We start from the raw sequence: 20,516 nt of genomic DNA, 5'->3' as shown, positions 1-20,516 counted from the left end.
ACCATAGTCAGATATCCACCTTCCTACACCCGGCATTCGGCTCTGCGACGCTCAAGATCCCGCTCCTGAGGAAGGTCAGGAGTCCGGTCGCGAGGCCGTCACCACCGTTGGTCGGAATCAGGGACAGGTAAGTCCAGGCGCCATAAAAAGTCGAAGAGGCAACGTCGCTCTTCGTCTACCCCTCACCGGTCGCGGTACACGGTGGAGGGGGCGGGTGGTCACTCCCCTGCGGCTCTGGTGGAGCCTCCGTTGTTGCCTGCGGCCTACCCGCCTTTACCCGGGCTGTACACGAAATACAGGTCTTCCTGTCGGCCATGGGCTGTTTATTTGCCCCATCGAGCCCCTCCGTTGCGCCTTTGGGCTTTTCTCTGCCCATGTGCCTCCGCCTTTGGGCACGGTTACGTCGGCGAGATGCTCCGGCCTCGGCGCCGCCACTGGCTCTGGCCTCCGTGCCGCAGCTGGCTCTGGCCTCCGTGCCGCAGCTGGCTCTGGCCTCCGTGCCGCAGCTGGCTCCGGCCTCGGCTCCACCGCTGGCTCCGGCCTCGGCTCGACCGCTGGCTCCGGCCTCGGCTCCACCGCTGGCTCCGGCTTCAGCTCCGCCGTTGGCTCCGGCCTCTGCGCCACCGCTGGCTCCGGTCTCGGCACTGCCGTCTGGTCCGGACTTGGCGCCGCCGTTGGCTCCTGCTTTGGCGCCGCCGCTGGCTTCGGCGCTGCCGTTGGCTCCGGCCTCGGCGCTGCCGTCGGCTCCGGCCGCGGTGCCGCCATTGGTTCCGGCATACGTTGCATCCGACCTCGGCGCAGTCTCTGGCGCCGGACACGGCATTGTTGCCTCCAGGGCCAGACTATATCGAGCCTGCCTTCTCCAATTCCTCATCCGAGGTGGGAAATGTTTTCCCCTTCCCCGAGCCCCTCGTCCTTCTCAGCCTCTCAAACGGCCAGGGACCGAAGGAGGGTACTAGAAGGGGTCTGAGGAACGTCTTGCAGCTCGGTGGCAGGATGTACTAAACTAGGTTGGCAACATGGAGAGTCCCAGCAAGCTGGACTTATCTCCACACCCTAATACACTGTTCCCTTCTTCCATAGCTCTGGGGGTGGTTGGTTCATTCTGTGGTGTTGTGTAGGGGAGGCTCCTAGCCTCAAATTCCCTACAGTGCCGATCAGGGCCCTCCTGACTGCATTGTTTCAGCAGCGGCCTCCTCCACGGAGCCGCTACTACCCTTCAATAACGCACTTAAGCCTAACACAGGGGCTCCTGTGGATACAAGGCAACCCCAATTTCATCACACAACACCTAGTTGTCCAAGACTTTGCCTCTCCAAGTGCCATTTGACCTCTATTCACACTCTGTGTGGAACACAGTGGCGCAGGTGCTGCCTCAGTGTCTAGCAGAGGCTTGCAAGGTGCTCTCCCAAGCAATTGTCGAGGGCAATGATGCGGCAAGGTTCACCATCCATTGTGGTCTTGACTCCGCCTCCTCCATAGGCAGGGCAATTTGCATACAGCAGCACAGCCGCGAACAGGGGACACACACCAATGGGTCCCGGGGCTAGCGGGCAGATCAGTCCTAAAGACCTTCCTACTCTGCTGTTTCAGTCCAGTGTATAAGACCCACCACACGCCAGCGGGCGGCAGGATTCGCCTTCACCTCCCCCACTAGCGCCATCACTTTGAACAGGTGGGTTCTGCATATGGTCCGAAGGGGCTACTCCCTCCCCTTCGACACTACTCCTCCTGCCATGCCACCTCAGCACCACCGCATGTCAGGAGATCACTTGACACTTCTCCAGCACGAGGTTGCGAACCTTTTGGCCAAGGGGCCATTGATCACGTTCCAACGTCAGAAGTAGGTTGTGGGTGTTACTCTCACTACTTCTTAATTCCAAAGGAGGACAATGGCCTAAGTCCTATCCTAAACCTACGGAACGCCACTCGCTTCCTCCGGCAGGAGAAGTTCAAAATGCTCACTCTTGCTCAGGAATTGTCTGCCCTACACCCGCAGGACTGCTTTGTACAATTCGACTTGCAGGATGCTTATTTTCATAACCCCATCCTGCCGGCCTACCGGCGTTACCTGCGGTTCATAGTAGGCCACAAGCACTTTCAGTCACCGTGCGCCCCCTCGGGTGTTCACAAAAAGGATAGTGGTGGTCGCAGCTCATCTGTGCAGATCAGGGGTTTCAGTCTCCCCCTATCTCTACAACTGGCTGTTAAAGGCGGGCTCGCCCCAGGCAGTCGTCTCCCACCTCCAGTCAACGGCCAACCTCCTGCATTTGCTGGGGTTCTCCATCAACGTGCTGAAGTCGCATCTGATCCCCTCTCAAAAGCTCCTCTTCATCAGAGCGTTTCTGGACACAGGTTTATTTTCCCGAAGAGTGAGTCCGGGACCTTCGGGCTATGATTCCGATCTTTCAACCCTTGTCCTGGGTTTCGGTCAGGAAGACACGGAGGCTGCTGGGCCTCATAACCTCCTGCATCCTACTGATCAATCATGCCAGATCGCATATGCTGGCTCTGCAGTGGGACCTGTAGTTCTGGTGGACGCAGCATCAGGGAAACCTGTCCGACTACGTCCAGATCTTGGACGGCACTGCACAAGGCTTGCAGTGGTGGCTCACGGACCAGCATTGGGTCAGCGGCAGATCCCTCTCCCTTCCCCAACCGGAGCATACAGTGGTGACAGATGCATCCCTCCTGGGATAGGGAGGCTACATGGGAGAGGCAAAGATCAGAGGCATCTAATCTCTGGCGGAATCCAAATTCTATGTCAATCTTTTGGAGCTCAGGAAGATCCTCCTTGCACTGAAAGCATTCCTTCCCTCTGTCCAGTGGAGAGTAGTGCAAGTGTTCACAGACAACACCACCCCCATGAAGGTACTGCGACAAGCAAGGCGGGATGGGATCGTTTACCCTATGGCTGGAGGCTCTGCGCCTCTGAAAGTGACTGGAACGTCAGGACATTTTCCTGGTGGTTCAACGCTTGGCAGGTTCTTTAAACGCCACGGCGGACGAACTCAGCCGTCGGTGCATAATGGATCACAAATGGCGTCTTCATTCGCAGGTGGCACAAACTCTTTCTACAGTGGGGAAACCCTTGGTTACATCTCTTTGCCACCAACGAGAACGCGCACTGTTGTAGTTTTGCGCATTGGGATTTCCAAGGTGGCCCTCGATCGGAGCCGCTTTTCATCGCGAGTGGAGTTGCGGTCTGTTGTATGCCTTTCCGCATATATCACTTCTAACCAAAGTGCTGAAGAAGATCAGACGCGACCAGGCCCAAGTCATTCTTGTTGCACTGGAGTGGGCTCGAAGGGTTTGGTATCCCAAGCTACTCAATATGAGCGTGGATCCCCCTCTTCAGGAGGATCTTCTGTCTCAGTAGCAGGGGACGGTTCTCCACCCGAACCTGTCCAGCCTCCACCTCCTTGCGTGGAGATTGAGCGGCGACAGTTGATTCCTTCTGACTTGCCCCCTGAAGTCTCTGATGTCATTCTGGCAGCCAGGCGTCCCTCCACTAATACGGTATACGCCTGCTGGTGGACCATATTTATGGCATGGTGCACAGCGAAAGCTGTAGATCCCCTTTCTGCCCCTCTTTCTGAGGCCCTTTTGTTCCTTCTCTTCAAAGTCCCTGTGGTCAATAGATTTCTTAAAGGCATTACTCACCTTTTCCGACCTATTCCTTTTGTGATGCTTCAGTGGGACTTGAACCTGGTTCTCACATACTTGATAATTTTACAAACTGTCTTCCTGGTGGCTATCACCTCCGCTAGGCATGTGAGTTAGCTCCAGGATCTTTCCTGTAAACCTCCTTTCCTGGCGGTTCATCCAGACAAGGTTATGCTTCAACCACATTCCTCCTTTCTACCAAAAGTAGTCACTGCCTTTCATCTGGCGCAAACTGTCACTCTGCCCACTTTCTTTCCTCCTCCGCACCCTTCCAGAGAGGGAGAGGCTCCACCGTCTGGACCAAACATGCGCTTTCATTCTGCCTCAAACGCTCACAACAGTTCCGGGTGGATGACCAGCTCTTTGTTGGCTACGTGGGCACCAAGAAAGGACGGGCTGTGCACAAATGAACTATCTCACGCTAGGTTGTCTTGTGTATTCAAACCTATTACTCTTTGGCTAAAGAGGAACCTCTGGTAGAGTTGCGCACCCATTCGACCAGGGCGATAGCAGCTACTACAGCATTGGGACGCGGTGTCCCACTGCAACACATCTGTCAGGCGAGCACGTGGGCCTCGCTGCACACTTTCACTACGCATTATTGCCTTAACAGTCATGTCCGGAGAAACGGCTTCTTTGGCCGTTCGGTTCTCCGTGACTTTCTGGTGTATTCTCACTTCGCAGACCCACCACCGGGGTTGGTATTGCTTGGGTATGTATTCTAAAGTAAGGAATCTATCACTAACGTGTCTCTTTCAGATGCACAAGTTACTTACTTGTGTAACGATATATCTGTAAGAGACATTAGTTAGTGATAGATTCCTTACCGTCCGCCCATCCTCCCCATTCTGCGAACTGATCTCTAGGGTTGAGGTCATCCCTTTCAGGGCCCTAGTTTTAATGCACCAGTAGTCGGTCTCTGGCATGGCTCTGCGTTCCTAGCGCCGAAAGTCGTGTACAGAACTGATGTCGGCGCGCGTGGCCACGTCTAAGTAGCTCTCCAACGATGTCATCTCGGCGACTACGATGCCAGCGACATACGCGGAGCCGCACGACGACTCCTACCGACGTGCAGTGGTACTGCAGATGAAAACTTTCCGGATTCAGTCTGACGCATGGGGATATTCTAAGGTAAGGAATCTATTACTAACTAATGTCTCTTACAGATATATCGTTACACAAGTAAGTAACTTGTGCATATTGACTAGGAATGGGTTGATAGAATAGCATTTTATTCAGGTTCAACTACGTAAGAACAGTTTGAAAACAATATGTTTAAAACTAGGTAGTCTCCCTCCAAAAAAGGAAAGCGTAGCTAGTAAAACTCCTGGGATCATAGCCGTTTCACACAAGATGAGCATTCGGTCTTCCCTGTGGTGCATGAAAAGGATAACTAGTCTAACAGTCTTTCAACTGCACAACTTGAATAGATCGACTTCATCTCCAATGGATATTGGAGAGCCTAAAAACATTAAAGCAAAGAAAAGGAAACTACCGTCCGTCGTGGGTCTGAGGGCCAGCAAGCGGGCCAGTCCACCAGTGCCCCTTCTGCAGCAGCCTCCAAAGCCTCCTAGTCTGACATTTCAGGGACACCAATCGCCAGTGGGCGGCTGGATTCGCCATCACCTCCCCCACTGGCGCACCATCACGTCAGGCATGTGGGTTTTGCAGATAGTCAGAAGGGGCTACTCCCTCCCCTTCGAGACTACCCCCCAGCCATCCCACCTCATTACCATCGCATGTCGGAGGATCATCTGGCCCTTCTCCAACAGGAAGTTACGGCTCTCTTGGCCAAGGGGGCCATCGAGCGAGTTCCTGCCCAGAAGTAGGCCGTGGTTGCTATTCCCACTACTTTCTGGTGCCCAAGAAGGACAAAGGCCTGCGTCCTATCTTGGATCTCAGGAACGTCAACTGCTTCCTCCGGAAGGAGAAGTTCAAAATGTTGACGCTAGCTGAGGTCCTGTCTGCCCTCGACCCTGGAGACTATATGGGAACTTTGGACTTGCAGGACGTTTATTTTCACATCCCGTCCTGCCGACCCACCGGCTTTACCTGCTGTTCACGGTAGGCCGCAAGCACTTTCAGTTTACCATGCTCCCCTTTGGCCTTACCAGCACCTCTCGGTGTTTACAAAAGTGATGGCGGTGGTCGCAGCTAAATCTGCGCAGAACAGGGGTTCTAGTCTTCCCCTATCTCGACGACTGGCTGTTGAAGGCGGGCTCGCCCCAGGCAGTTGTCTCACCTCCAGACTACGGCGGACCTCCTGCATTAGCTATGGTTCACTATCAACGTGTCGAAGTCACACCTGACTCCATCTCGGAAGCTCCTTTTCATCGGAGTGGTTCTGGACACGACGCAGTTTCGGGCTTATCCTGCTGAGCAGCGAGTCCGGGATATTCGGACTATGATTCCGATCTTTCAGCCTCTATCCCGGGTTTCGGTCAGAATGACACTGAGGCTGCTGGGCCTCTTGGCCTGCTGCATCCTGCTAGTAGATCATGCCAGGTGGCATATGCGGGCTCTGCAGTGGGACTTGAAGTTCCAGTGGGCACAACATCGGGGTAATCTGTCCGATTGCATTCAGATTTCGGAGGGCACCGGAGGACAATTGCTGTGGTGGCTAACGAACCGGGATTGGGTCAACGGCAGATCCCTCTCCTTTCCCCAACCAGAGTTCACGGTGGTAACGGATGCATCACTGCTGGGGTGGGGAGGCCACATGGGAGAGGCAGATATCAGAGGCCTCTGGTCTCCGGCGGAGTCCGGACTCCATATCAACCTTCTGGAGCTTCGGGCAATTAGTCTTGGACTAAAAGCATTCCTTCCCTCTGTCTGGGGAAGAGTAGTGCTGGTGTTCACAGACAACACCACCGCCATGTGGTACTGCAACAAACAGGGCGGGGTGGGGTCGTGGACACTATGTCAAGAGGCTCCCAGTCTCTAGACATGGCTGCAACATCAGCACATATCCCTGGTGGTTCGACACCTGGCAGGTTCACTGAATGCGAGGGCAGACTAACTCAGCCGCAGGTGCATGATTGATCATGAATGGCATCTTCACTCGGAGGTGGTGCAATGTCTCGTTCTCCAGTGAGGAGAGCCTTGGTTAGATCTATTCACCACCGAAGAGAACGTGCAATGTCAGCAATTCTGTGAGTTGGAATTTCCAAGGCGCCACTCGCTTTTCGTCACAAGTGGAGTTGTGGTCTTCTATACGCCTTCGTGCCTATACCACTTCTGCCCAGAGTGCTGAAGAAGATCAAGCGCGACCGGGCTCAAGTCATAGTTGTGGCTCCGGATTGGGCACGAAGAGTATGGTATCTCAAACTGTTACACATGGCCATCGATCCGCCGATCAGACTGCCTTTTCGAGAGGATCTTCTGTTGCAGCAGCAGGGGACGGTCCTCCACCCGAACTTGCCCAGCCCCCACCTCCTTGCGTGGCGATTGAGCAGCGATAGTTGACAGCATTCGACCTTCCTCCCGAAGTCTGTGAAGTTAACTTGGCAGCCAGGCTTCCCTCCACTAAGACGGTAAACGCCTGCAGATGGAACAAATTTGTGGCATGGTGCAAAGCAAAGGCTGTGGATCCCCTTTCTGCCGCTCTTTCTGGGGTTCTTTTGTTCCTCCTTTCTTTGGCCCAACAGGGCTCTGCTCTGGGCACTCTTAAGGGTTATCTCAGCCGTTTCAGCCTTTCTTAGGCTTCCTGATCAGCCTTCTATTTTCAAGTCCCCTGTTGTAAATCGCTTTCTTAAGGGCATTACTCATCTTTTCCTCCTATTCCCTTTGTAATGCCTCAGTGGGATTTGAACTTGGTTCTTACTTCTCTTATGTGTGCTCCCTACATAATGGTCCTCTCAGACTGCAATCAGTGAGTGAGCTCCAGGCTCTTTCTTCAAAACCTCCTTTTCTGGCGGTTCATCTGGACAGCGTTGTCCTTCGTACTCTACCCTCTTTTCTCCCCAAAGTGGTTACTTCTTTCCACATTGGTCAAACCATCACTTTACCCACCTTCTTTCCACCTCCGCATCCTTCTAAGGAGGAAGAGAGGCTCCACCGTCTGGATCCAAAACGTGCGCTTTCTTTTTATTTGGATCGCACCAGGTAATTCCGGGTGGATGACCAGCTCTTTGTTGGCTACTTGAGCGTCAAAAAAGGTCGGGCCGTGCAAAAACTGACCATCTCTAGGTGGGTCGTTTTGTGCCTTAAAGCTTGCTACTCTTTGGCAAAGAAGGAGCCTCCAGTGGGACTGCGTGCCCTTTCCACCAGGGCGACAGAAGCTACCACTGCTTTGGCACGGGGAGTCCCCCTTAATGACATCGGTCAGGCAGCTACGTGGGCATCTCTGCACATATTCACAAAACACTACTGCCTGGACAGCCAAGTCCGGAGAGACGGCTTCTTTGGCCGATCTGTTCTCCAGGATTTTCTGGTGTGAACTTGATTCGCAGACCCACCTCCGGGGTTGATATTGCTGGGGTATCTATTCTAAAGGTAAGGAATCTATAACTAATTGTCTCTTTCAGATGAACAAGTTACTTACCTTCGGTAACAATATATCTGTAAGAGACATAGATTAGTTATAGATTCCTTACAGCCCCACCCATCCTCCCCGTTCTGCAAACTCACCTCTAGGGTCAGGAAATCCCTATCTGATAGAGACGTCTAGCCGCAGATTCCTTAACTTAGAATATCCCCAGGCGTCAGACTGGATCCGGGAAATTTTCCGCAGCTGCACCTCTGCATCACGACTCCAAGGACTGTGACGCATGTCAACGGATGAAGCCAAAGTCCTTGAGGGAGCGGCGTATGAAATTGCTGGCCGTACGGATGTCCGGTCCAGCTCCCTCCCGTCGCCGCTCTTCTTCTCGGGATTGGTCCCGAGGTCGCTCACGCGACTGCCGTGTGACAACAGGTAAGCGTAAGCACAGGCGTCGCTTACGGAGTTCTTCTTCCACTGCCTGTGCTGCTGCCGCCCATTCCTCTCGCAATGAGCTGGGTAAAGGCGTACGGCATCCTCCGTATCCACCCTTTCCAGGTGTTGGGGCAACACGTGCCCAAATGGAGGCCTATTCTAAGGCACTCCAGGCTTGTTTTCAGTCGCCCCCTCTCCCTGGTGCGTCTTCGGGCCCCACAGAGGTAGTAGGCACTGGTGCCGGGTCGTCATCTGTGGACGTTTCCCCGGCACCGGCTGTGTGCGTCGATTCCAGAGCCGACGCAACGCCGACAAGCCAGGCCACGGCCATCCCCGTCACTCATCGCATAGCCCTGTAGGGCTCCCTGCGCCGGTGTCGGAGGCGACGTCGGCACCGGCTGCACCGGCCTCTGCGCCAGCGACGCCGGGTAATACCACAGGCTCTGCGCCGGCTCCTTGTGCTCTCTCCAGGGAGTTGTCGGAGTACCAGCGACTCCACTACGGCGCCCCTTGACGTCGTTTCCGGCGTCGAGCCGGCTTCCCTTGATGATTGATCCCCGCTCCCCGACTCCTCGGGAGGCTGTAGTCCCCGCGGCGTCCGTTGACGCCGGTGCTCCCATTTAATCCTCCTCCTGTGGATCCTGGGGCTTCCCTGGACTCCCCTGATCAAGGGGTCAGGGTGCAAGATCCTTGTGTAGCCTGGCCTTCGTGTCAGTCTCCGCCTTCGCCACTCCTCATGTCCAGTGGTAGACATAGCCTTCAACCTTCTCCTACTGACCATTTTCTATCACCTACTCGGATGGCAACTGAGTCTAGTGCTGCCTTTGCGCAAGCTATTCATGGGGCGGCTGCTGTGCTTGGCCTTCAGCCTCCTATGGTGCCTCTACTTATAGGGGATGCCCTCAGCGATCTTCCGTTCAATGGAGTGGATCTTTTTGACCGCCATGCAAATTCGGCGGTCTCCCGTCTTTTGTACGGCCCGCGATAATTCTTGTTGCTGTGTTCTCGGCGTTATTTTCCGGGACCCGCCCTGATGCACAGGTTGGGTTTCGGGACTGGTTACTGTTCATGGCTGGTTAGCCATTTCTCAGTTTGTTCGGCGCAGCCGGTCGGCTGCTTCTCTTGTTTTTCAGTCCTCTGACTGTGTGCTTAGCCCAAGAGGACACCCCTACCGGGGATTAGCCTTACCCTATGTGGGATATTTACTGGCTTAGGTTCTGCCTTTGCCTTGGTACGGTCCTATGGAGTCTCCCAGTGGACATCCTGCTGGGTGCCACTTGTTTATTCCTACAGTGCTCCTTGTACAGCATTGCTCTATTGCTTGTCTGGGTTGGTCCGTCTGTGGTGCATCAGAACCTGGCATAGGTTCCATTCCGTGCGGTGTCTGTCTCGCACGCCTGGCGGAACACCTTGTTGTCGCAGTTTTTTCACAACTGACACCCTATTTGCCGCTGTGCGGCTTGCTTATTGGTGCAACTTTGACAAACAGCCCCTTCTGGGATTGTCCTCCCAAGGTGGTGGATTAGCAGATGTTCTCTGCTGTGCGTGGTCATGGCCTCCTTCTGGCCACTTATTCTACAGCGGTCTCCATACTCCCTGCTGTTTCCGTACGGGGGTTTCCGTACTTTTGCTTGGGTTCATGCTGTGCACTCTCAAAGGGGCGTGTTTTCTTTGGAATACTCGCTTCTTGGGGTCCGGGACCTTTACATTTGTCCTCACTTTTTCCACAGTCGTGATTAGTTTTTGCCCCCTACTCTGTCTTGCAGGGGACTGTTGTTCCTCTCAGGCAAGGGGCATGGGTTTCTTACTGCTTTGGACATTGTCCTACTCAGTTTCCACATGACTGCGAGTAATTTCAGCAGACTCTTGTTGGGTCACGTTTTCATGGTTTTAACGTTTTTCCTCCTGCTCTATATCTGCTCTGTGTTCTTACCAGGCGGATCTGTGCAGGCTCTTTTATTCATGCGGTGTCCGTGGTTCTTGGCCCAGTTTGCTTGTTCCGCCAGCTCTTATGTAATGTCCTGCTTGTTTGGTGCCCCTTTATGGGGCCGTTGCCTTCTTGCTGTTGTGCGCTTTTGGGCTGCTCACGCTCCACTTCGGGAGGTCCTTGCTTACTTCGTGTGGTTCCAGCATCCACACGGTATGCTTAGCTACCTTCTGGTAGGCTTAGGTGCCTTCCGGGCTTTGCTCTTGTTCGTTGGGGCTTGACTGCTTGTCATCTGCCCTTTATACACGTTGTGACACACAGCCTAAGACCTAGCATGTCTTGGGCCTTAGTACTACCGGCACCTTATGGCTGCAGATTGACATCCTGCCACTGCTGTCACTTGTGTCTTGTTGGTGCAGGTTTCAACAGGGCTCCTCTTTGTGGTTGTACATATTAGACCGGTGTGCGATGTCTCTGACATACCAGTTACCGTCACGAGGCTTTGCTGCAGGCGACACGTTGCTTCGGCAGCTCTCTCTCAAACCCTCGGTTCAGCTCCACTTCTTGCGAAGTCATGACCTTCCTTTTTCCTCCAGCATATCTAGTATATGTTTTCTTCCATGCTGGCACTTGCTGGATAAGGGTCAGCTTCTTGCCACTGCTTCCCCATGTGTCTTTGCAAGTGCAGGTTCTGCAGTGCCCTTTTTTCCACTGTTCTGCTTGGTCGACCAGTAATTGCTTTTGCTTTCTGTCGCCACCTCGGGCCTGTGGAGCCCTCAAACCCTTTTTCAAAGTTATAACCATCTCACCTCGCCACGGGCATCCTGGCTCTGTGCTTGCCTTCTTTCAACCCGGGAATGTAGAAAGGGGTTTGTGTGCTGTTCGTAACGGCTTCTGGTGCCTTTGCATCCCAGTGTTTTCCGCTGTCTTTCGAGCTTCATGGTCTGGCGGTTAGCTGCTCTACATTACTGTCCTCACTATGGTTTGTCCCAAATGTTGACGGTGCTGTTTTGCTCACCTTATGGGCGCCTCCTCCATGGGTATGGCATTGGTATCTAGTGTAAGTTAAGGAATCGGCGGCTAGACTTCTCTATCAGATGAACGAGTTACTTACCTTCGGTAACGATGTATCTGGTTGAGGCATAGTCTAGCCGCAGATTCCTTAACGCCCGCCCGTCCTCCCTGTTCTGCGAGGACCTTTTCAGGTCCGGGCTTTCTATACTCGCCTCCCTTAGGGTGGCTTGCCCTTTTCTAAAGTAATATTCTCTCACTCCAACACAGACTGCTTCGTTCTGCTTCTCTGCTCCATTCCGCCCATTCTCAAGATTAGGCGGTATGTTGATAGATCCTGTGTTCTGCCAGCCCTCGGTCTGGATTGTACAGTGTGAAATCTATTCACGCTTTTTCCAACCATCGCGCTCTCGCCTTCTTCATTGCCTTGTGGTCTTTGCCACCCCTGCGGCCTTTTACTTCAGATCTATTTGCTCTGTACATTTATGGGTCTTGTATTGGGGTTGCGACGTCTCTTTCTGGTGACATCTTGTGGTGGCCTCTCCTTAATCTTCTGTTCCGGACTTGTTCTCCTTCACAGTTTTATTTCAGGGTGCGGACTTTCTATACTCTGCCAGGCTGATTTTCCACATTCTTGTCTCCCTTTCACGTTGATTGAGCCTTCGCTCTTGCGGGGTGGCTCTTCAGAGCACTGCTCTGTTTCACCTGTCAATTTCTTCTATGTTTTCATCATTGTTGCACACTGTTCCCATATTCTAACAGTTTTTTGGTGCTGGCTCCCTGTTCTGACGCGGAAAAGTTTCTCTGACGAAAACTGACGTCCGCCCGCCGGGAGGGGCATATATAGCTCCACTGACGTCATGTCCGTGGACGACTTCAGGGCGGAAACGGGCGGCACCGCCCCCCGGCGTGCAGAGGCGCTGCTGTGGAAAATTTTCCAGCTAGTCTGACGCCTGGGGATATTCTAAGTTAAGGAATCTGCGGCTAGACTATGTCTCTACCAGATACATCGTTACCGAAGGTAAGTAACTCGTTCTTCAGGGCCTTAGTTTTGTGCACCAGTGGCCAGTGTCTTTCAGGGCTCTGCGCTTCTGGCGTAGAATGTCATTTAAAAGAACTGACGCGAGGACAGCGTCTAAGTAGATACCGCAACGTCATTCCGGCCATCACGACGCCAACGACAAACGTGGAGCCGACCGACACCACCTTTAGACGCGCAGGGGTACTGCTGACAAAAAAATTCTCTGAATCCAGTCTGACGCCTGGTGGTAATTCTAAAGGTACGGAATCTATAACTAATCTATGTCTCTTACAGATATATCATTACCGAAGGTAAGTAACTTGTTCATCAAGGATTAAGCTGGCTTTTGCTGTGGAAAATCTTGAAGATGAAGTCTTCCCGAATGCTAGAATATAGGACATGCACAAGGTGTCTTTTCTCTCCCGATTCAGCCACTTCAGTAAATTTCTGAAGAGGGATGTTGAGGAATTGCAGGCTGAACTGTATTCATGAAGATGTGAAGATCAATAAGCTCATTGACAGTTGGGAGCCTGCCTGACAACATGACCCACTGCTTCCTTTCAGTGAGGTTCTTACTGACCCATATATGGCCATCTTAGAGAAGCCTTCCTTCACCTCAAAGTCCTCGTCAGTGACTCTTCTCGCTGTGATTTCCCAATAATCCACATTACTACTTTTGTGACATGGGAGTGTTTAAACCCACCATCACCCATCTGCTCCTCTAGAAACACCCTGGGGGGGAGGGGTCTATACCGAAATACACTGCATTCACCTTCCCACCCATCCCTCCACTTTATATTTCATTTCCAAGTTGCGGCGGTGCCAGTTTCCTGACTTTGTAGTCCTGTCACACTTTTCCATAATCACATTTCCACATTCTGGCCTGCTTTCCTTTCTGTAGCAACTCCTTGTTGAGATGTCTGTAAATGGTATATGTGAGCAAGTGGGGTAACTGTGGCATGTACCGCATACTATTCCTCCCTGCAGCAGAAAGTTATCTTCAGTTTGATATTGTGAACGTGAGGCATTAAAGGTATGTAATCCCATAAAAATGGTTTAAATACAGCATGTTTGTAGGTGGAGAGCTAATTGCAGTGACAATTAATAGTATTGCTTCTTATTACAAGTGTAGCAATCTAGGATTGTATCCCGAGTGGCATTTTCTGTAAAACATTGAAATGTATAGAAAAGTGTGCCCATTTCCTTTTATATTCATTATGCTCCATATTTGTATTGCAGGTCCCAAAGGCAAACAACTTGAAGGAACGGAGTGTCCGCTTCATGTTGTCCACCCACCAACTGGTGAGGAATTTGCCCTGGGCTGTGGAGTTTGCAGAAATGCCCATACATTTTAGACTTGTGTTTTTTAAGAATGCAAGCTGGAGAAACAGATCAAAGCAGTGGCCCTGTGGCGCCCAGTGGAATCCGCACCGCGGGCAGAGTGAGGATGGGACCACGTCGCAGCCCAAGCCTCGGAGCAGTGCAGAGTGCAAGAGCGATGCCAAATACCATGAACATGATTCTTGCTGAAAGGGAGACTCCTCTTTTTCTTAAATAAAACATTGACTCTTGTGAGGTGTTTGCATGAGGCCATTACAGTCCTCGGCTATGAAGCATTGAGCCCTTACAAATGACGGATCTAAACATAACCTGGGGTAGGGTCTTCGCATCCAAGGAGTATAAGAAGCCATGCTGGTCTTCAAAGAGGAGAAAAAAAATCATTGATTAATGTATATTGGATTTTGTACAATTGTATCTGCATCACGGTGGGGAAGAAAGTTGTATCCTGGAAAAATTTCCTAGACTGTTATAAAAGAAAATTGTGTTAGGAAGGCATATAAATGTAACAGGTATCGCGCTGTATATAAAAAGATCAATGTTTGTCCTGTATAAGAATTATTACAACAGCAATTTCATTTGAACTTCTGGGTTATGTTTGAGCCTGAAATTTTAATGAAGTGCAATACTGAGTGTGCCTCATATTTTGCAGCTGTAAACATAATGGAATGTACATGTTAATAAAGCCACTGTACATTTTTATACAGTGAGAAGTCTGGTGGATGTTAAGGATTTTATTTAAGAGAAATGGCTTAAAAATAAATCATGTTATTTGACAAGAAATCGCATTTTGTGGACTATTTGTTTATACAGATTAATTACCGAGTGTGCATATCATGAACACAGATTATAGTCGGATTTGGAACTGTGACATTTATTTAGAAAATGTATTACATTCTATTAATGGTGATTTGTTTTTCTTTTTTGCGTTTTAGTGATTTCTGTTTTATGGTAGTTTTCATTAAATATCGGAAGCTTTTGGTAGACATAGCTTTAATATTTGAAAAACATTTATAGCTAGTCCTATTTAATTTCTGTCTTGACAATCATTGCCTCCTAATGGCACCTAAAATTGTGCCAGAACTCAGATACTGGGGAAGACTGTCAAACATGGTCCTTCACTAAGCGCCGTTCCTCTATCCTTTCCTGATAACTACTGAATGCCTCACCATTCCTTTCTAGCACATGCTTAATGTGCTTTTAATACAAGAGTCAAACAGAAGAGTGGAAGAGGTGGATTGTTTTTATTTAACAATAAAATGCTTCTCTTCAGTGCCTTACCTCTACTGCTGTTTCATGCTCTGAGGCTCAAATTTAGGGACTGCATTTATGATGGAAGAAATTATATCAATTGTGAAAAAGTTAGAATCTGAAAGAGACACGTTAGTGATAGATTCCTTACCTTAGAATATCCCCAGGCGTCAGACTGGATCCGGAAAGTTTTGCTAGCAGTACCCCTGCACGTCAGTAGGTGGCGTTGTGCGGCTCCGCGTCCGTCGCTAGCGTCATAAGCGCCGAGATGACGTCACGGAGACTACTTAGGCGCCACCCATGCGCGCTGACTTAAGTTCTTTTTCCACTCCAGAAAGCGCAGATCCGGTTAGAGCACGTACCTTAGTCACTTTTTGATTACCTTTTTTGAGACTTTTGTCTCCTGTACAATTTTGGTTTCCTTGGTGCAAGTAGTGATGCCTGGATTTAAGTCTTGTGGGGCCTGCCGTCGAAATATGTCGGTGGCGGACTCCCACGATGTCTGCCTCTACTGTCTGGAGACCAACCACAACTCCCGGGACTGTCGGGCCATGGCCCCGAAGGCCTTGAGGGAGCGGCGATGGAATCTGCTGGAGGTCCGGCACTCGTCCCAGCGCTGTTCCCAGTCAAGGGCCGTTCCAGGGAACGCTCGCGGGGCCGCAGTCGTTGCTCCTCGGGCTCCAAGTCTTCACCCTCGGATTCAGGTAAGAGACGACACAAAAAGAAGTCGAAGAAGCGTGTTCGCTCTCCGACGTCCCCCTGTCGGTCCCCGGATGCGGACGATGGGGACAGGGGTTCTGCCCCTGCGGCTCCTTCAGAGCCCGGGAGTCCCTCGGCCTACCCACCTTACCCGGGTCCATCGGTGACTCCCGCACAGGTGCAAGATTTTCTTGCTACCATGGACCGCCTCTTTAGGCCTCGGGCTCCCGCCAGCGCGCCTTCGGGCCCCGCGGTCCTGTGTCCGGATCCTGTGGGGCCGCCGGCGGATCCAACTTCGGCACCACAGGATCCTGCGCCATTGGCTCCGGCCCCGGCACCACAAGGTCTAGCGCTGCCAGCTCCGGCCCCAGCGCCACCCTCTGCTCTGCCACTGGCGCCGCAGTGGGTGCCATTTGTCTCGCCTTTGCCCAGGTTCCAGGACCATTTTGTTCCTACTTGGGGTCCACATTGGGACGCGGCGCCGGCTCAGCCCGGGCCGGCGCCGTTCCCGACGCCGTTTGTTCCTTTTCCGGCTCCTGCTCTGCTGCCGCGGTCTGTTCCCCATGCGGCGGAGGTGGAGGACGACTGGGAGGGGTCCGAGGACCCTCTTGCCCGTCAGTGTGACTCCGAGCAGGACTGGGCAGACGACTTGGAGGATGCCGGTGACCTCGACGTCTCCTCCGACACGGGGTTTGCCTCTCCCCCGCCTATCATGGAGGAGGGCGCCTCCTACACGATGGTGCTCCGTTGGGCTGCTGAGGTCCTCAATCTTGATCTCCCTATGGTGGCCCTCAAAACTAATCTCCTCCCTGAAGTTCTCCAGACGGCGTCCTCTTCGTCGGAGCCCCTGTTACCATTTAACAACGCCCTCACTGACGTCTTGTTGGGCACTTGGTCGCGGCCAGCCACAGGGGCCCCTGTGGATAAGAATGTCGCCAGGCATCACCGCCCGGCGCCTGGTGACCCTGCTTTTCTGACCACTATGCCTGAGAGCCTGGTCATCCCAGCCTCGACGTCACAGAGTGCCTTTCCCAAAGCTCCGCCAGACAGGGACTCTAAGAAGCTGGAACAGTTCGGTAAGCAGTTGTTCTCTTCGGCCAGCTTGGGGCTGCGGTCGGTGAACACCGCCTTCATGTTGGGCCGCTATTCCCACGCGGTGTGGGATACCGTTGCTCAGGTGTTGCCTCAGTGTCCTGAGGAGGTCTAGGCTGTACTTTCCCAGGCGGTTGCTGAGAGTAAGGATGTGGCTAAGTTCGCCATTCGGTGTAGTTTGGACACCGCTGACTCGTTGGGCAGGGCGATTTCGACCACTGTGGCACTGTGTCGCCACGCCTGGTTGCGATCTACTGGGTTCTCGCCCGATGTCCAGAGCTCGCTCATGGATATGCCCTTTGATGGCACTCGCCTGTTTGGCTATAAGGCTGACACTGGAGCGTTTTAAGGACTCACGAGCCACGGCCAAGTCCTTGGGTCTTTCCACGAAGAGCCCAGCCACTCCTGGTTTTCGTTCCTTTCGTGGCCAAGGCAGGGGCACCCAGGCACGTTCCTTCAGCAAGCCTGTGCAGAACCAGGGGCGGGTCTGGGAAACAGCGTGGGGGTCAGTCCACCTCCGCCCCCGCTGCTTCTAACTCCAAACCTTCCTAATCCGAGCTTTGTGGAGCACCCCACGCCTGTGGGTGGCAGGATCCGCCGTCACCTCCCCCACTGGCACACTATCACATCGGACAAGTGGGTGCTGCAGATCATCCGCAAGGGTTACTCCCTTCCCTTTCAGTCCACCCCACCAGCCATGCCACCTCGGTACCACCGCATGTCGGGGGAACACTTGGCAACTCTCCAGCAGAAAGTTACGGCCCTCTTGGCCAAGGGGGCCATCAAGTGCATTCCTGGGCCAGAAGTAGGGCGTGGTTGTTATTCCCACTACTTCTGGTCCCCAAGAAGGACAATCTTGGACCTCTGGAACATCAACCGCTTCCTCCGGGAGGAGCAGTTCAAAATGCTGACTCTGGCTCAGGTCTTGGCTGCCCTCGACCCTGGAGACTGGATGGTAGCGTTGGACTTGCAGGACGCATATTCCCACATCCCCGTCCTGCTGGCCCACCGGCGTTACCTGCGTTTCACGGTAGGCCAGGAGCATTTTCAGTTTGCCATGCTCCCTTTAGGCCTTACCAGCGCCCCTCAGGTGTTCACGAAGGTGATGGCGGTGGTCGCAGCTCACCTGCCAGGTCAGGGGTGTCAGTCTTCCCTTACCTTGACGACTGGTTGCTGAAGGCGGGTTCGCCCCAGGCAGTCTTCAACCACCTTCAGACTACAGCCACCGACCTGCATTTGCTGGGGTTCTCCATCAACGTGCCGAAGTAGCACCTGGGTCCCTCTCAGATGCTCCCCTTCATCGGAGCAGTTCTGGATTTGACGCGGTTTCGGGTTTATCCTCCCGAGCAGCGAGTCCAGGATATTCAGGCTATGATTCCGATCTTTCAGCCTCTCTCCCAGGTTTCAGTCAGGATGACCCTCCTGCTCCTGGGCCTGATCGCCTCCTGCTGGTGCCACATGCCAGGTGGCATATGTGTGCTCAGTAATGGGACCTGAAGTTCCGGTGGGCGCTATATCAGGGCAACCTGTCCGATCATGTCCAGATCTCGGAGGGCACTGTAGGAGAGTAGGGTCTGCTTTCTATGTTCACCCCCACTTTTTGCTTTTGCTTCACTGGTTTTCGACTTAGATGTGGCTGTGGGACTGCCAATCAGACCCACAGCCCAGCTGTTCTCTCTCTAAATTCATACTATGTACTTTAGGTGCATAACGCAATTGGTAAGGATCACCTTATTGGCCCCTGTATAGTGTACCTTAGGTACCCAGGGCATAGGTGTACCCTAGGCCTACCCGGGGCTGCAGCATGTATTTTGCCACCCCTGGTCTGGCCTTCCATTATGACACAACTGGCTGATCACTCAGCTGGGGCAAGGTCGTGTAATCACCCCTTGCTTAAGGTGTAGTATTCCTATACCTACCTTATATATAGACACATGTGTACCTATCAGCCACTCCTATGGCAGGCCTTAAAAATCCTGGAGGCAGAGTGCTTGGTAACATGTGAGATGGTGCTCTAGCATGAGCTGAGCCTGTCTGCAGCTTTCGGAACCATGTCCTTATAGCTGTTCTATGATATAGCCTACCATATACTCTTAAAGTACCTTATAATCTTAAACTGTTATGGTAACTATGGTTTAGCTTTATCAACACATGTCGTGTAAGGTGTCTAACACTTTGGAATAATACCCCCATACCATTTCTGGTGATGAGGATATTATTCCCCCCTTCTAGAGGGAGAGACATGTTAAAATCCTACTTTGCTGTTTAACTCTGACCAAAGCCTCAGCATCACAAAATGGATGCTGCTGCCACAGACACGAGTCTGACCTCCTGCAGCTGAGAGCCCTCCCAGCCAGGGAGGCCTGGACAATAGGTTTCCTGCTTGGGGAGGTGCTAGCACCTCCCCAGACAGACTTTAGTGTATTGGGGCAGGGAGGGGTGAAAGGAATGAGACATGCCTGGGGCACACAAGGTGCTCCATGCATAGTCCAGTTCAAACCGGTGCTGGGGCACTCCAGCCCCAGCTCTGGCGCGAAACTGGACAAAGGAAAGGGGGTGTAGCCACCCCCCTTCCTGGTCCCACCCATAGGAGGGACCTTGCAGGTAGCCCAGCCCACTAGCCCAGTATATTAGAAGGTAGCTGAGCCCTGCAGGATTAGATTATCATGAATCTGCAACTTGAACAGAAACTCTGGACCTTCGACATTCGACCTCAGGAAGAAGACTGAAGAATCTCCCTTGTGGCCAAGGAGTGACCACCCTGGGCAACCAGGCACCATCCAGCGACCGCTGCTTGCTTTGCGACTGATCCTACGAGCGACGACTGCAGAGACTGACCAGCGCCGAAACTTCCAGACACCTCTGAACCAGATCCACATCTACAGCAAAGCTGAGACCCGTGGAGGCGACGAGGGATGTGGGACCGGCGATCTGGGAAAAGTGGCTAGTAACTGACTAGCACGACTTCTGAGGCTTCCTCGAGGCTGTGCTTGGGGAATTGAGAAGCCCCCATCCCGAGCACCCTCTGCAAAGAAGATCAGCTCCCCACACTTCACGTGTTCTGAGTGGGGCCCTTCTGCACCTGAGTTGCTCGACGTGTTGTTCGGTTGCTGGCCCATTGGCTAGTGACCTCTGTGACGACGAACCTTTGATTTCACCTTGCTGGTCCGGCTCCTCCAGACTGGCACTCGCTCCTCTGTAAAAGAGAAGCACCCCAGACCTTCCTGGTCTGCACCAGAAGCAAGTCCTCCATTCTGCGTGGGTTCTGCTTGCCAAGGCTTGTTGGGTCCTAACTCAACATCGAGGCCGCCGACAGCAAGAGCCTTCGTGGGACAGCTCGCATCCTGGTCCTGGTCGTCCTCGACGTCTCCTGGTACCCGTGGCTGCTGCGACAAGCTTCACCTCTTCACCTGCAACTGCACGACATCGCCTGGTTCCTTCCTGGTTCCTTCCCGGCTCCTGGCTGGTGACCTAGACTCTGTCCCTTCTGCTTGCAGGTATCCTTCCTTCTTGATTCCATCCTTGGGATCCACCGGACACTCTTCACTGACTGCCTGTCAGCAACTTTCCTTCAGGCATCCATAGGAGTCAACGAC

General features: G+C 52.8%; 1 protein-coding gene across 15 annotated transcripts in view; it reads left to right on the top strand.

Annotated features, from left to right (window-relative positions):
* Positions 1 to 14,661, top strand: part of MYCBP2 (MYC binding protein 2) — a 1,771,217-nt gene extending 1,756,556 nt beyond the window's left edge. For all 15 annotated transcript variants that reach the window (XM_085622060.1, XM_085622057.1, XM_085622054.1 and 12 more), the window contains one exon: positions 13,780 to 14,661. In XM_085622060.1, coding sequence (XP_085478186.1) covers positions 13,780 to 13,895 — 116 coding nt within the window. In that variant the 3' untranslated portion in view covers positions 13,896 to 14,661. The remainder of the gene's footprint in view (positions 1 to 13,779) is intronic.
* The last annotated feature ends 5,855 nt before the right edge of the window (positions 14,662 to 20,516 follow it).

The sequence above is a fragment of the Triturus cristatus genome, chromosome 8, assembly GCF_964204655.1.
Source record: "Triturus cristatus chromosome 8, aTriCri1.1, whole genome shotgun sequence".
Lineage (NCBI taxonomy): Eukaryota > Metazoa > Chordata > Amphibia > Caudata > Salamandridae > Triturus > Triturus cristatus.
Note: the sequence above shows the minus strand (reverse complement) of the source record. Positions and strands in the feature narration are given on the sequence as shown.